The 15956-nt window shown below is 37.2% G+C and overlaps 1 protein-coding gene across 6 annotated transcripts in view; it reads left to right on the top strand.

Moving 5' to 3' along the window:
- The window catches only part of EPS8 (epidermal growth factor receptor pathway substrate 8), a 174553-nt gene that overhangs the window by 138148 nt on the left and 20449 nt on the right, over nt 1-15956 (top strand). For 4 of the 6 annotated variants that reach the window (XM_026502349.4, XM_057318902.1, XM_044385213.3 and 1 more), the window contains 4 exons: nt 4627-4775; nt 7420-7603; nt 12564-12694; nt 15706-15814. In XM_026502349.4, coding sequence (XP_026358134.2) covers nt 4627-4775; nt 7420-7603; nt 12564-12694; nt 15706-15814 — 573 coding nt within the window. The remainder of the gene's footprint in view (nt 1-4626; nt 4776-7419; nt 7604-12563; nt 12695-15705; nt 15815-15956) is intronic. The other 2 variants (XM_048216889.2, XM_057318903.1) reach the window with 1 other exon arrangement.

Genomic DNA, 15956 nt, shown 5'->3' with positions numbered 1-15956 from the left:
AATAAAACAGACATAAATTTTTACCCTCTTGAAACTTATATTGTAGTATGGAGGGGCAATCAGTATCCTAAATATATGCATAAATAATACATTTTGCAAAAAATAAGTGTTATTTGAAAAAAAAAATACAGCAGGGACAGAGAACAGGGAATATTCCAGGTGTGTGCTCATGTCAGCGTGCACACGTGTGAGGGGTGGAGTATTACCCTTTTTGAATAGGGTTGGTTAAGGTGAGAGGGTGTCATTTGAGCAAATGAAGGGAGGAATGAGTCATGTGGATTTCTGAAAGAAGAGAATTCCAGACAGAGAACAGCTATTGTGAGTGCTCTGGGATGGTAACTGCAAATTATGTTCTTGGAATAAATAAGTATTGTGACTTGAACAGAATGAGGGAGATCTTAATTAGGAGATGAAGTCAGCAAAGCAACAGGAGGTCATATTTTGTTGGTCTTTATGAGTGATCATGAAATCTTTTACGCTTTTAGAATGTCTTTGGCACAAAAGGATGGCTCTGTCTAGAATACTTAACAATCTGGGGGAGGGGGCTAGGGGCTAGGGTGGTTATTAAAATAATCCAGATCGGAGATTATGGTGTTTGGACTGGGTGGCATTAGAAATCGTAAGAAGTCGGATTTTGGTTATAAACCATAGAAGCCACATTTGCTGGTTGATTAGGTGTGCTTTGCAAGAGCCAAGGCTGTCTCCAAAGGTTTTGGCCTAAGAGTGGAGGGATGGACTAATTAATAGAGATGGGGAAAACAGTGGGTAAAACAGATTTTTTTGGAGGAACATAAGGAATTCAGTTTTAGACATGTCAAAATTCTGTTACATCTAGATGGAATAATTTGATTTGGTAGTTGAATACATGAATTTGGAGTTCAGTGGCGAAATCAAGGCTAGAGATATATATTTGAGGATCGTCTGCATATAGAAGGCATTTAAAGCCATGAAATTATCACCAAGGTAGTGATTATAATAAAGAAGAGGAACAAGGACTGGTTGAGCCCTGGGCAATTTCAGTGTTAGGAGAATAGAAAGAATCAACAAAGAAGATTGAGAAGAAGCAGTTAAGTCAGGAGAAGAAACATAAGAATATTATGGTATTCTGGAAGCCAAACGAAGAAAATGTGTCCAAGAGAAGAATTGAGCAGCTGTGTCAGACATCTCTATGACGGATGCTGATTTACCTCCATGCCCTTGTTACAGCTGTGCAAGGGCAAAGAAAGATGATTTATTTTTAAGGAGGTGACTCTGAACTTAAACAGATAATTTCTGCCTTTGTCTAGTTGGCATATGAATATTTTCATATAGTCGTACTGAACACCAGAGGAATATAGTCTCCCTCTGTGTGGCTGTAGGTTCCTCTAAAATGTAGGGGCTTCTCTTTCTAGAAGGAGGAAGAAAAGAGTGGACACTAGGGAACAATTAGTAGTCTTTAGCATGCTCTCTCTGTTGCCAGGTAGAATGATAATGCACATAGTGCAGTTATTTCCCCAGAAAACTCCCTTCTCATACATGCGTATTTTTACATAGGGTATAATTTTTGAAGCTAACAAAAGGGTGTGTTGGGAACAATTCCCTTTGTGAAGGATGTTCCTAAGAGTTTATCCAGCAAAAGGTTATACCATAGGCCAGGATCCAAGATACACACCTTCATTTTCTAGGTTTTCAATATGCAGCTATGTTCTTTCCTTATATGGTATGGTAATATACTTCCCTTCCCATTATATATTTCTTAATATCTGCAAATGGTATAATAGCCACTTTTCTAGGCTGACATTATGTACAACCATCTTGTCCTACAGGGCAGCTGGGAGAATTTGCTGGAATATTTAAGAGTACACGACAATAAAGTGCACGGGTTTGGGAAAAGCGTGTGACAGACAGCAGGTGGCATAATTGTTGCCCTCACATGCAGACAGATGTGAAAAGAGAGTAGGCTACAAATCACTCTTTTCTACGATTCCACCAATTAGACAGGTCATTCCGGTGTTTGTGGGAGGACAAGTGAGCGAGGAGTGGAAAGAAGGTAGAACTCTAAATACTTCCAGGAGGACAGAGTTTCCTACTTTCTGGGCTAAGGCAGGCATGGGTGGAGTAGTTGTGAATGGCTCTCCCTGTCAGAAGAGCAAATGATTACTTTGTAGAATGACAATAGCAGTGATGATAATTGTTAGTAATGTGTGATTGTCCTGTGTATTATTTCTGTGATTGTTTTTTTAAAGAGTAAGAACTATACGAAGCAGATAAATTTCATTAATTTTGGTTTAGGGCATATGAACACTATGGTTTGAGTACTCTAATATTTATCAAAAATGGAGCAAATTCAAATGCATTCCCATAGGTTTTACTTGATTATCAGAAAAAATGAGAAAAAGAAAGTCCACGTAACAAAAAGGGATGATAAATCTTTTCCTTCTTTCTCCAAGAGCAACTAGACAAGACCTGAAGTACAATATGAAATGAGTATTGCTTTACAAACACAGGAAAGTAATGTTATCAGCATAAATGTCAGAACTGGGCAATAAGAGATTAGAAGATGAAAGTCCAAGGCTACATCAATAATTTATGAATGCTTCCATATGTTGTTGCTATATATAGAACATCAGATTTCTACTTGTCTAGTTATTGTTGAATAATTCTTGCTTTATAAGCTCTTTTAAAAATTACATCAAGGCCATTCATATGCAAAGAAGCCCATAGTAGCTCATTAACAAAATTTATCTTCCTTATTCTTTAACACATTTGATACTGTCTTAGTTTGAATATTAGGAAGTGTTGACTCTTAAGCAGTTTTTGCCACCTCCTCGTTCTTGGCCTACCCTTTCACACATCATAAGTAGGTATGTAGTCATTACATAAAGGAGAACTATAAGATAATGGGACGGGTTTCCCTAACATGTAGAAATTAGCCTTTGTGATCAAGCTATGTATCTGAAAATAGGATTTATTTTGTCTTTTTTTTTTTTTCCCCATCAAAAACGACTCCTTATTCATGGTCTCTCCAATCAGAATATGTCTGTTGCTCCTTTTAATGTTCTGCCTGCAGAGCCCCAGACATATTACTTGGACAGGAGATGTGGGGAGGAACATTTATTTAGGGCCTACGACCAGCCACACAAAATTTAGTGCTCTAAACCTTTCAAGACCCTCCCTATGCCCTCAGCATCTCCACACACGAGCACACCCACAGCAAGCATACATGCGTTCGTGCTTAACATCTATTCTCGAGAGGGAACTATGTCTTATAGGTTTTTATTTACATTTCTTCTCTTTCATTCTCTCTTCCCTCTGTTATGCCAAAGATTTTAAAGTTCTTCTACTTCTACTTCTAGATTTTACTCCTTTACTTTTCCCTCTTAATCATCCCTACATATTCACCAGAAGTGCTTATAGGGCTTGGAAGTAAGAAAATTACTGTACCAGGCAGTCGGTAAATTTTGTTCTCAAGTAAGAGTCAGCCTCTCTCCTTATTTCTCATCTTTTCTTTCACTGATTCTCAGTCATCCCACTAACACTATGTCTTCTGTAATTGACTTGGTCCAAAACCTCACGGGAGGGAAAACTGAAAAATAAGCCGTAAGTTAAAATGTAACATGTTCCTAATATGCATAAATTATTTTGGGGACACTGAGGTGCCTCAGAGCTTTGCTTTGGGATTAAGGAGGGCTTCTTGGAAGAGGTGGTACCGGAGTAGAGTTCCACCTGATAAAGGAAGGGCCTTCTGGGGAGCTGGGAAGCAGTATGTGCAGATGCACGAGGCATACAACAGCATAGCATGCTCAGAGCACGGATGACTGGGGAGAAACCGAGAAACCAACCCTTGGTCTGGAGCCATTCAAAAAAATCCCTTTTTCCTTGTGCCATATCTCTGGGAAGGTGAGATTTTTATGAAAGGGCTCTGGTTTCTGCTCTAGGAGATAACTACCATTCTTTAGCCAGGAAATAGCCTCTGAGAAGTCCATTTGGAGCAGTTTCCGGACATACACTTATCATCATTTTGTTTATCAGAGAATTGCACCTGTTTATTTGTTTCTGCTAATCATTAAATTATCCACTTTAAATCAGGACAATTTCCTAGAATTAAATTCTGGGGAAAAACACCATGGATTCAGAGTTCTCATTCTTCTCTCACTTTTCTCTCTGGATCCTTTTATTTTTGTATGTCTTTATAGGCACAACCATAGACTGTTAAGTTGAGCCTTATTTCTCTCTGCAGTATTCATTTATAGAACCATATTTTTCAAATTTGGGATAATAGATTTGCCAGGAAAGATACACGTACTTTTTTTTTTTTTAAAGCAAAAAGCAGAGATAGTTAAACCACCTGACCGAGAATTCTCTGGATAACCATTAGTATTTTCCAGGGAAAATACAGTCATATGCAGCCAACAGACAGATCCTGTGAAAGTTGTTAAACTACTAACTTCTCATTCTAGATTATTAGTCACCATTGGGCTGGGCAGGTTGACTTAATAAGCCGTTTTTCATTCAATGGTATACTGCACCACGTCAAAATTTGAGTATATAAAAACAGTGCTTGTTTTTGGCATGGATTTTACATATTTTGAAAATATACAACTAATCATCATCTTCTTGCTAAAAAATGAATTATTGTCATTTTAGGTCGTACAGGCAACAGGAGGTCCTGAGCTAGCCAGTTCAGTACTCAGCCCCCTATTGACTAAGGACGCAATTGATTTCTTAAATTATACTGTCAACAATGATGAAAGACAGCTGTGGATGTCACTGGGGGAAACTTGGATGAAAGCCAGGTAAACATATATGAGTTTAAAACCTGTAATACTTCAAGTATTGTTCTTTGTTATTACATGAATCTAACGAGACATTTATTTCACTTTCTGCATATGAAAGACTAGTCACTACAGTTGAAAAAGCTAAACCCTTAAAAAGCTAGTCTAGTGGAAAAGATATAAAGTATAAGGCATATTAAGTACCAGGAGTGACTCAAACTACCGTTGTTTGGCAAGGGGGAGCCATCAGGAAGAGGATTTGAAGAGGGGGGTAGTTAGCTTTCAAAGAAGAGCTGACATTAAAATCAATAGATAAAAATACTAGTATATTATGTAATAAATATGTATGCACTATACAGATAGTATTTGCCAGGCACTCTTCCATAAACTTTACATAAGTACTGTTGTTATCCCTATTTTACAGATAACAAAACCGAGGCATAGAGTGGTTAAGTACTTTGCTCAAAACCATACAACTCTTAAGTGGCAGATCTGCAATTTGTACCTAGGCAATCTGGCTCTAGAGTTGGTGTTCATAATTATATGCTGCCTTTCAGCACGATGAATAGGATTTCTGCAAGTACATAGTTGGGAAGGGGCCTTCCTAACAGAGAGAGAAGCACGAGTGAGGGCATGAAGCAGGAAGTCAAGAGAATGGAGAATGAATATGGGTTTAGCTGGTATATCGACTTTGGGTAGCAGGTGCTTGTGGGGAAGGGGGTGAGGAGGGATGGTGTCAAATGAGGCACATGGAAATAAGCAGATGAGCTATGAAGGCTCCCACTGCCATGCTAAAGAGGTGGAGAAGATTCTGTAGGCTATGGAGAACCAACAGCCGTGTGAATAGGAGTGTGACATGATTACATCTGTATCTTAGAAGGATCAGTCTGCTAGTTGAGCCTAGCAAGGACAAGAACCAAAGTAACTAGAGGCAAGGAGGCCCCTTGGGATGGTGATGCTATAGTCAGGGATTCCTTAGTAAGTAAGCAACATTCCCTGGGTCTCGAAAGGTAGTAGTGGGAATGGAAAGGAAGAGGGGATCATTTTAAAAATCGTATTTTGTCAGTAAAGTGATTGTGGAAGACAAATCATTTACATTGCCTCATTTAACACTGCAGTGTTAAAGATTCCTGAGCAAGGCAAAAAAAATCTTTCTTTCTTTATGACATGTGAATAAATAATTTTGGCCTTCCTATCTTACCCAAATCATTTTCTTTCTCTCACTACTTAGAGTGAGTCTTCAGTGTGGTCACTTAGAAGCTTTTCTTCCTAATGCTTTTGAGTGGACTAGCCTAAAAGTAATGGATCAGTTCATAATTTTTTTTCTCCTCCTTTTCTTCTGTTGAAACAGCTATAAACTGTGTTTATATATAAAATATAAAACTTATATTTTGGACTTAGGCAACAGCTTGTGTTGGAATATGGTTTACATATTGAATGGTTTACCAAGCAAAAAATTATTTAAAAGCACTGCAGTTGTTGCTTTTATATTGAAAACAATATTTAAATTTATTTATGTACTAATACAACCTACTGTATCGTGCTATTTATATATCGTACTTGGTTAAATAGATTTTTTAAATCTATTAAATTTTCATAGTTTATAATCTTATGGTAAGCTTAGGTAGGATCTTTTAATATTTCCCCATGAAACTTACTAAACTAATCAGATCTCCTAGTACAAAAATAGCTCAGACTTTCTAATTTCTTGATTTTGGGTCCTACCTCAAAATTAGAAAATGACCATTGGAAAAACTACACGAAAAGGAAGTATATTGTTAGCTCTTGACAAGAGAAAAGGTGATTTTTTAGATCCTAATTGTTAAGAGTATTAGGAAATGAATATACTGATTTAAAAATTCATAAAGATAAAAAGATCATGAAGGTACGTAATAATCTGAATAAAATGGCTCATTTCATTGTAGTAGAAATATAACCTGAAGAATTAATCTTTCACTTGTGAAAGATAAAACAACACAGTATAGCAGAAATGAAGCCACAATTTCTGTCCCAGTTATTTTTGTGCTTCGTGAGTGATTAGAGCTTGTAGAAATAAGCCTCACTCAGAGTCATTAAATAATGAATGGGTAATGATTACCATTCCAGATTAGTCCTAACTTGATTTTACTGATTAAAGGCTCGCTGATAAATTTAATTTATAAAATTGGTAATGTTTCATTTAGGGGACTTTATAACTTAAAAAGTCATAAATGTTAAGAACATTCTCTCTTCTTATCTTTTGAAAGATATATCTGATACCGGGAGGGTTCATACCGATGGGAGGGGAGGGAAGGGAAAGATAAGAATCTGAAACTACTTTAGATACAAGAGAATTTCATGTTCTAAATACTTTTAACACTTCTAGCCCCATGCTCCCTTTCCAAATTTTCAAAACCTGTATCCATGTTACAAAATCGAATTAATGGAGAATTGAGGCAATGTACTGCAAACATATTATGAAGCAGAATTCAATCTTCCTTTCATTTTGTTGGCATTCCAGACTATTATAAGCAGGTTCACGTTCCCTTTTCGAGAGGACAGAGGGCAGATTAGGTATGCTTTGTTTTTGTTGTTATCTGTTTTTGTTTTTTGCGGCTAACTTTATCGAAACTAATTTTGAACATGGATATATTTCTTAGTATTGTGCCTTAATGTCCCTTTACAGAGCAGAGTGGCCAAAAGAACAGTTTATCCCACCCTATGTCCCACGGTTCCGCAATGGCTGGGAGCCCCCCATGCTGAACGTCATGGGAGCACCGATGGAACAAGATCTGTATCAGCTGGCCGAGTCTGTGGCAAATGTCGCAGAACATCAGCGCAAACAGGAGACAAAAAGATTATCCACAGAGGTACAAAGCCTTTTAGCATCACCTTTTGTAGAAAGTGCAGTAACCTGTGCATCCTCTTGTAATTCTGATTGTTTGTTCTCATTTTATTGATCTGAAGATTGTTCTAGAACAATGACTGTGTGTCCTGCTGCCCTTAGTTACCTCTCACAGCTTTGTCATTGCTGTGCCAGTTGCTCTGTTTCCCTGTGAACCTAACACCAGCCCGTATCACTCCTTATAGTCCTGCCAGCCCTCACCCCTACCCACCTGCTAGTGCTCCCTGAGCCCTGGTGATCCCATCTCAGTTTTTGGACGCCTGCTTTCTCTCCTTGTCAGAGAAATGCCCTATTGTTGCTTGGCTTGTGCTTTCTCTTTTTCTCTCCATCGTTTCAGACCCTTAAGACAGCTAGCTCCGTGAACCTAGGTCCCTGAAGCCTATCCCAAGCAGCTCTTTCCCATATGTTCCATTTCTTCCCTCCTTCCTCCTTCCTTCCTGCTTGCCCTCCTTCCCTCCTTCCTTCCACCTAGTTCTAAACCCCGAAAGCCTCTCAGCCTGGCTAGAAGGCCAGAGTTCTCCTGGGCTCAGTCCCCAGGCTCCAGTGATGATGTGTAACACTAAGAAGATCACAAAATTTACACCCTGAGAAGATCACAAAATTTATTGTGCTTTTTAAGTATTTAGTAAGCGTTAGAGTAGAACCTGTTTGTAGAGCCCCTTGAGGGATTGAAGTTGGGTAAGTTATCTCTGCACATTTCTTAAAAATGATTTTCCTGTGACTCTTGTTCTGTCAGAAAAGAAAATCAAACATTGCTTAACGCTGAACCAAACCAAATAGGAGGACCAGAACCCAAGGAATTCGGTGAATGAGGTCTGGTTTGGAGAAGAAATAGTAAATGATGACTAGATCCTCCTTGAAGTCCAGTTCACTTCCTTTATTTAACTGTAGATTAATTTTTTCAGACTGCTGTGGGTATTCATAATATGGCAAATATGATATGAAGGAATGATTAACAAACCAGAGTAGATCCTCACTTTTAAGGAGAAACACATAAATTAAAATTTTTAAAAATCAGTCCCTTGGACAGTAACCATAATATTATAGAAGACTGGTTAAATTTTGAAACTTTAGAAATAAAGCAGAGGTACTGGTTTGAAGATACATGTTTTTTCTAATGTAGTTGTTTTTTCCTCTGGTGCATGGAAGGGTAGAGTCTCTAACTGCTGTTTCCTTCTAAGTGATTAAGAACATGGCCCCACGGTGTTTGCATTGGTTGGCAGTCCCTCTCCAGACTACAGCACTGTGGATTTTATAAGTCAGACCTCAGCGCTGTGGATTTCCTTTCCTCATAGAGGACAACTTTTCTAGAGGAAAAAAGATGTAATCGAACATGAAATTATGACATACTTGTTGCTGTCGTTACAGCCGACTATTTTCAAATCACGGAAATTTCTAGCTTACAGTCTTTGTATCTTAAATAAGAAAATACATCCACCTAATAATGTATTGCCTCAGAAATTCACTTTCGTGTGTTCTTTTTCAAAAACTTGTGTATTTAAAGAGAAAGTAGTGTGTTCTGGGCTTCCAGTGTAAAAGTTGCCTATACTCACTGAAGAAGTAATTTTAAAGGAAGAATTATTGAGAATCCTTACTTGTAATGAGTTATCTCTTTCCTGTTGTAAACTATTTTCCATTTTATGGTTTAAGTACTGGTTCAAAGGTTTTAAAAAATGAAATGAAAAGCGCCTGCTAGCTGTTTTAGGGGATTTTTATGCCTTAAGAATTTGTCGGAAAAAAGGCCAACAAATGGTGATTTAAAATGCATAAAAAATGCAATCATCCCCAGAAGAGGAACTTTATTATACTTTATTGCTACTAAAATAAATACACTCAGGGCAAGACTTGGATGATTCAGGATCTGGTGGTTTTGTGTAGAATCGAAAGGCACAGGTGACGTGGGGTGTCAAATATGGGTGGCAATACTCCTTTACTTCCTCTGAACCAGCGGCAGCCCTAAACAAGCTTGTGTAGTCATCACAGTTAGTCATTCGTCATCATTTCTCTCCTCCCTTGCAATATTTCCAGTCACTCCCAGGACCCAGTGATCTCATGCTGCCTGACCTCATTCTTTTCTGTTCAGAGTTAGCCAAAGGTGAGGGTGATTCTAACAGGTTCTTGCACTCCCCCCCCGCTTTGTAACAGCCTTTAATAAAACATTGCCTAATCATCTAGTGCCTCTCCTCTCCGCTAGGGAAATGATAAACTAATTAATTAAGCTACTTAATTGTCATTTTTTAAAAGGTTTTATTTATTTATTTATTTATTTATTTATTTATTTATTTGAGAGAGGGAGAGAAAGCACAAGTGGGGGTAGGAGCAGGAGGAGAGAGAGCAGCAGACTCCCCGCTGAGCAGAAAGCCTGTTGCAGGGCTCGATCCCAGGACCCTGCGATCATACCTGAGCTGAAGGCAGATGCTTAACTGACTGAGCCACCCAGGAGCCCTGTTATTTGTCATTTTTAATTTCAGCTTTATTGAGGTGTAATTGACAAAATCATAAGATATTTAAGGTGTTCATCTGGTGATTTGATATGTATTGTGACAGGATCCCTCCCCACCCATCTAGTTAATTAGCTTATTGACACATCTGTCACCTCACATATTTATCTTTTTTCTTTTGGTAGAACATTGAAGTTCTATTAGCAAATTGTAATTACACAATATTATCGGTGCTATCAGCTGTACTCACCATGTTTTATATTAGATCCTCAGACCTTATTCATTAATAGCTGAAAGTTTGTACCCTTTTACCAACTTCTCCCGATTTCCCCCAGCCCTTGACAACTGCTTTTCTACTCTCTGTTTCTATGAGTTCAACTTTTTTTTTTTTTCACTTGTAAGTGATACCATGCAGTCTTTTTCTTTTCCTTTTTGGCTTATTTCACTTAGCAGAATGCTTTCAAAGTCCATCTATGTTGTTGCAAATAACAAGATTTTCTTCTTTCTCATAGCTGAATAATATCCCATTGTGTATTTATACCATATCTTTACCCATTCATCTGCTGATGGCCACTTAGGTTGCTTCCATATTGTGAACAATGCCACGGTAAATATAGAGATGAAGACACCTCTTCAAGATCCTAATTTCATTTCCTTTAGTATTATACCCAGTAGTGGGACTGCTGAATAGTATGGTAGCTCTATTTCTAATTTTTTGAAGAAACTCCATACTGTTTTTGTTTTTTTTTTTTTCAAGATTTTATGTATTTGTTTTGAGAGAAAGAGCTCAGATGAGCCAGGTATTGGGGGCAGAAGCAAGGAGAGAAAGAATCCCAAGCAGACTCCCTGCTGAGCGTAGAGCTGGACATGGGCTCAATCTCACAATGGGGAGATCATGACCTGAGCTGAAATCAAGAGTTGGGTGCTTAACTGACTGAGTCCCCCAGGCGCTCCCCTCCATACTGTTTTCCATAGCAGCTGCACCAATTTACAGTCCTACCAACAGTGCACTAGGGTTCCCTTTTTTCCCCCACATCCTCACCAACACTTGTCACCTCTTGTCTTTTTGATGATAGCCATCCCAGCAGGTGTGAGGTAACATCTCATTGTGATTTTGATTTACATTTCCTTGATGATTAGTGATGTTGAGCACCTTTTCATGAACCCTTTGGCCATTTGTATGTCTTCTCTGGAAGATGGCTGTTCAGTTGCTCTGCCCATTTTTTAACTGGATTGAGCTTTTTGTTTATTTGGTTGTGGTTTTTTTTGTTTTTTTGTTTTTCTCCTGAGCTATATGAGTTCTTTATATATTTTGGACTTTTAGTCCTTATCAGATACATGACTTGCGCATATTTTCTCCCATTCTGTGGTTGTTTTTTCATTTTGCTGATGATTTAAGCACAGGTATTTAAATGGAGAAAATTGCTTCTTTCTGTTTGTGCGTTAAGCATATTCTAAAGGAGTAATATAGTGTGGGTATTTTGACGTCCACCCCGAGTACATCGGAGAAGCCTCACCTACACCATCTGTGTTTAAACACATTCCTACTCCTGCCAACTCAGTCTTTAGGATGAACTACAGTAAACATATATCTCAGACTTTTCTAAAACATTTCCAGTTTCATATATTTTGCCCCAATGAGTTCATAGCCAAGGATTTCCAGTACTTCATGGCCTGTTGTTCGTCCTCCATACTTCATTTCACAGAAGGAAACAGCAGAAAATCTTTACATGAATTTTTTTTTCTTTGTTTCGTTGTTTTTTTCCCCATAGCTTTGAAACCATGGTGCTCGCCGGGGCCCATAGACCTGTGTTCCCTCTCCTAGTAGCACCCAGTGGACTCCTGTTGGAACTGGGTTAACTACAAAAAGGAGTTACTTCAGCATTGTCTTATCCTGTATTGACTGTTAAGATCAATGTGTTTCTTTCTGTATTTCCTTCTGTCTTTCTGTATTTCTCTCAAAAGTAAATCTGATAATAGTGGCTGCCATTTTTAAAAAAAATACAAATAGGGTTTGTGCACCTTTAAAAAATGAGAGTGTAGTATAATTTTAATGCACAGAGTTTAGATGATTTTCATGTGATATTATTTACTTTGCTAGAGTGGTAAGGGTCTCTTAAACAGAGAGAGCAAGGGGGGAAAGTTTTTTTGTTGTTTTTAAACCAATTTTATTTTACGTAAGCTGTTAAAAGTGTACCTAATACCAAAATCACCTATTACTGAAATGCCTGAGGAAAGAATTTATTGCTTGTATACCCAGTTATTTTCAGAGTTACAATTTAGCTTTTGTACTAATGACTTTTCCTATTATAAATAGGTCTTTGACAAAAATGTGTCACCCCCATTTCATAACTTGTTAATAATGGTCAAGCACTTGAAAATGAGAAACTGATCACGCCCCAGTTGGAGGGTTTTGTTGACCGATGTTAGTGGTCATTCCAGTAGTCTTAGCGACTCTGTAATCTCTCTTCCTCTGTCTTTCAGCAGTCCAGTGTAGCAGAGTATCCTCCAGCGGATGGGTATGCATTCCATAACATGTACGCAAGAGGGCCCCATCTGGACCAAGGGGAAGCGGCTGTGGCTTTTAAGCCAACTCCTAATCGCCACGTAGATAGGTAACATTTCACGGGCACCATTTGGAGAGCTGCGGATAACGGTCTCTGATTTAGTGCACATAAAGGTCCCGGCGTCTGCATTGTCACTACTTCTTTAAACTTCCCGTCTGTTAATTGTTTGATGGAGTTTCAGTTGTTCCTTTATAGAATTGGCTTTGATAAACCAAGCCTCTAGTTTATAATTCTTACTGGAAAACCTCCAGCCTATAACTCTAATTTAGTGCAAATGCCTTTGGATGACTTTCCCGTTTTAAAAAGATGCTCTGACAAAAACTGTGAATTACGAAGAAAGAATTGTTTTGAAACTCTCCATTAGTTAATACCAGATGGTCTCTAAGGATCTTTCTAGCTCTGTAACTTTTAAAGGAAACAATTTCCATCTTTCTCTCCCCCCAACAAAAACAAACCTTTCTTTAGATAGAACTATTTCAAAGTATAAACTAGATATTTAGAAGGAATCAGTGCCTTATTTGCCATTCTTGCCATTTCATCATATTATATTGTATTTTCACTTTCCAGTTTTATATTTCATTTATTTTCCCATAGTTTCACTCTTGAAAAAAATTCAGTATGGGCAAGGCTGGAGAATTGAGATGGGAGAGAAGTAAAGGCAAAAAAGAGTAGGTTCACTTCTTCAGTCTCGTTTTCCAGCCTCTGCAAATGAGGCTGACATTGTGGCCAACCCGTCTACAAAAGAGAAAGAAAAGGAAGTGAAAAAAATATGGGAGAATGGTCATTCAGATGAAGTGGGGTAGAGACAAAGCCTCGCCAACTCATGAGTGTTGTATTCCTTTTCCTTCTTCTCACTATATTTTTTTTCTTAATAGAATCTAAAGAAGATGGAATTTAAAATGTTTGATTTTTTAGGAATGATAACAGAGGTAGTACTTAAGTAATTGGTGTGGAAATTTTACAGATACTACTCTAAGGACACCAGTAACATATTATATTGAGTATAAAGTCAGCAATGAATAATACATTTTGAAAATGCCAACATATGAAATAAGTTTTAATTATAGATTCAATTTTTAGTAGCTAATACGTGAAAATTATTTTTGAAGTTTAAAAATTATTTCATTGAAATTATTCTTGACTAACTTCTTACTCATCGTAATATTTTCTTTTCCCTTTTTTGGAATTTGCTTTTATAATAACTTTTATTACTCTAAACTCTGTTACATTCCTGGAACTCAGTAAATGCCATGCGAAGTAGTCACTCTTCAGTGAACCTTACCACGCTGTTAGGTAAACCACCTGTTGAATTTAGAGCCCTCACCTTTGACGGATTATAGGTTACTGCTCTCCAAAAGCAGTTTGTGTTTTAGAGATGTCTCGGATCATTGCCGCCTCCAGGTCTGCTCTCTATCGAGTGCATATTTATTACTCCAAAACCACATGTTTTGATACATTATAGATCTCTTAAGAAACTTTCATATATATGAAAAATTACAAAGTATGATTTTCAGATTGATTACTATGGTGAATATCATAGCTAAATTTAATCTGTAGAGAACAAGAAACTAAACTATGGAGATTCGTACATTCTAAAGCACTTTACAAAGTGCATGCTAGGCAGTCACCTCTGAGACACTCGAGATAACAAAGACTTCAAGAAATAGAGCGTACTTTTCTTTTTGACTCGCTGGTTCAGAGACACAGTGGCAGAGAGTTATTCTACCTTTTGTTATAGTATACTCAGCCCTCTATTAATAGTGATTGTTTTCTAGATGATGGGAGGGAAGAACTTGAGGGAAGAAAGATAGGACTGAAATTACTGCTTTTCTGACTTTTGAAGTGGTTGAATTTTTTTATCCCCCCCCCCCAAATGAAATCTAAGTAGAATGTAAACATGTAACCTAGGGAATAGGAGTGGGAAGTCCATGGAACGTTTTTAAAATTATTATTATTTTTTTATTATTATTATACAGTAATTATTTGGCTATAATGTTACTTTTCTCACTCTTTCTAATTTTTTAATATATCAAAAATGGCCAGTTGATAGCATAGCTTACGGGTCATCTTTTTCATTGTCCCTTAACTCTTCTGGAGTTGCTAAGAGGTTGCAGATTGCCTGTGATGACATGATACATTGTGTCCACAATTGTCATGCTGGCCCTGCTGGGACTCAGTATTCCAGAGGACCCTCGTGGGCCACTTGACAGGGACAATGAACAAACATCTTTAGTTCCTTTCTGCTTTTTCTCTTGTAAAAATGAGTAAGGAAATGTAGAAAGGTAAACAAAGGAGAAGAGGGAGTAAAGTTAATAAAAAACAGTTAAAGTTATTATTGAAATGAATAAAATATTATCAGGACATTATTGATATTAATGGTCATTTAATGATTAAAGGAAGTATTTGGTTCTTTCAGAAAGTTTTCTTTTTAAAAAAACATAGGACTCTTGGATCTATTCTTACCATTAAAATAAGTTTATAGGGAATTAATTAATTAATTAGGAAGTGCTATTAGTCTTGCTTAATCTGTACCTTTCCTTGCATTTTACGAACTAGACAAAGCTTTCCTAAAAATTGACACTTAGTCATAATTTTTAAATATGAATTGAAGACATTGCTTGAGTTAGTGAAATCAACATATAATTTAAATTACCACCATGGAGATTATCTTCAGTCTCCTTTAATTTTATAAAAAATGCTAACAGTGATCTTTGTCCTAGTTCCTCCATGGTAGAAATGCTAATTAACAAAGCAATACCCCAGTATATTTCATGGACAAGGAGTTCATAGATTTGCATTCTAGTTTCGGCTTAGTACCCACTAACCTTGTGATTTTGCATTATTTATTTTTGCCCTTGCCATAGTTCGCTCATTTTAGTAGTAAGAACACCAAAGTTTTTTTTAGTTCTCATATTCTATGAAATGTGATAAGCTAAACTACTCTTGAAATAATTTGTCAGAATATTTTCTGGTAGGAATTAGCTTGCCTTAATGTTTTACTTCTGTTTTCAGCCTTTAGGAAGAGCTAGCTGAATGATAATTTCTCTTTCTTTTTATAGAAATTATGATCCACTCAAAGCACAACCCAAGAAATATGCCAAATCCAAGTACGACTTTGTGGCAAGGAACAACAGTGAGCTCTCAGTTCTAAAGGATGATATTTTAGAGGTAATAGGATTTTACCTTTTTTATACTCTTAATAAAATGGATTTATTGTATTCCTCTTTTGATGTATATCTGAACCTTCCTCAAAGAAATGCAGAAGTCAAGAAATTATTCTTCAGTGTTATTTTATTTTATCAAGGATGAA

Source organism: Ursus arctos, unplaced genomic scaffold, assembly GCF_023065955.2.
Source record: "Ursus arctos isolate Adak ecotype North America unplaced genomic scaffold, UrsArc2.0 scaffold_26, whole genome shotgun sequence".
Classification (NCBI taxonomy): domain Eukaryota; kingdom Metazoa; phylum Chordata; class Mammalia; order Carnivora; family Ursidae; genus Ursus; species Ursus arctos.
Note: the sequence above shows the minus strand (reverse complement) of the source record. Positions and strands in the feature narration are given on the sequence as shown.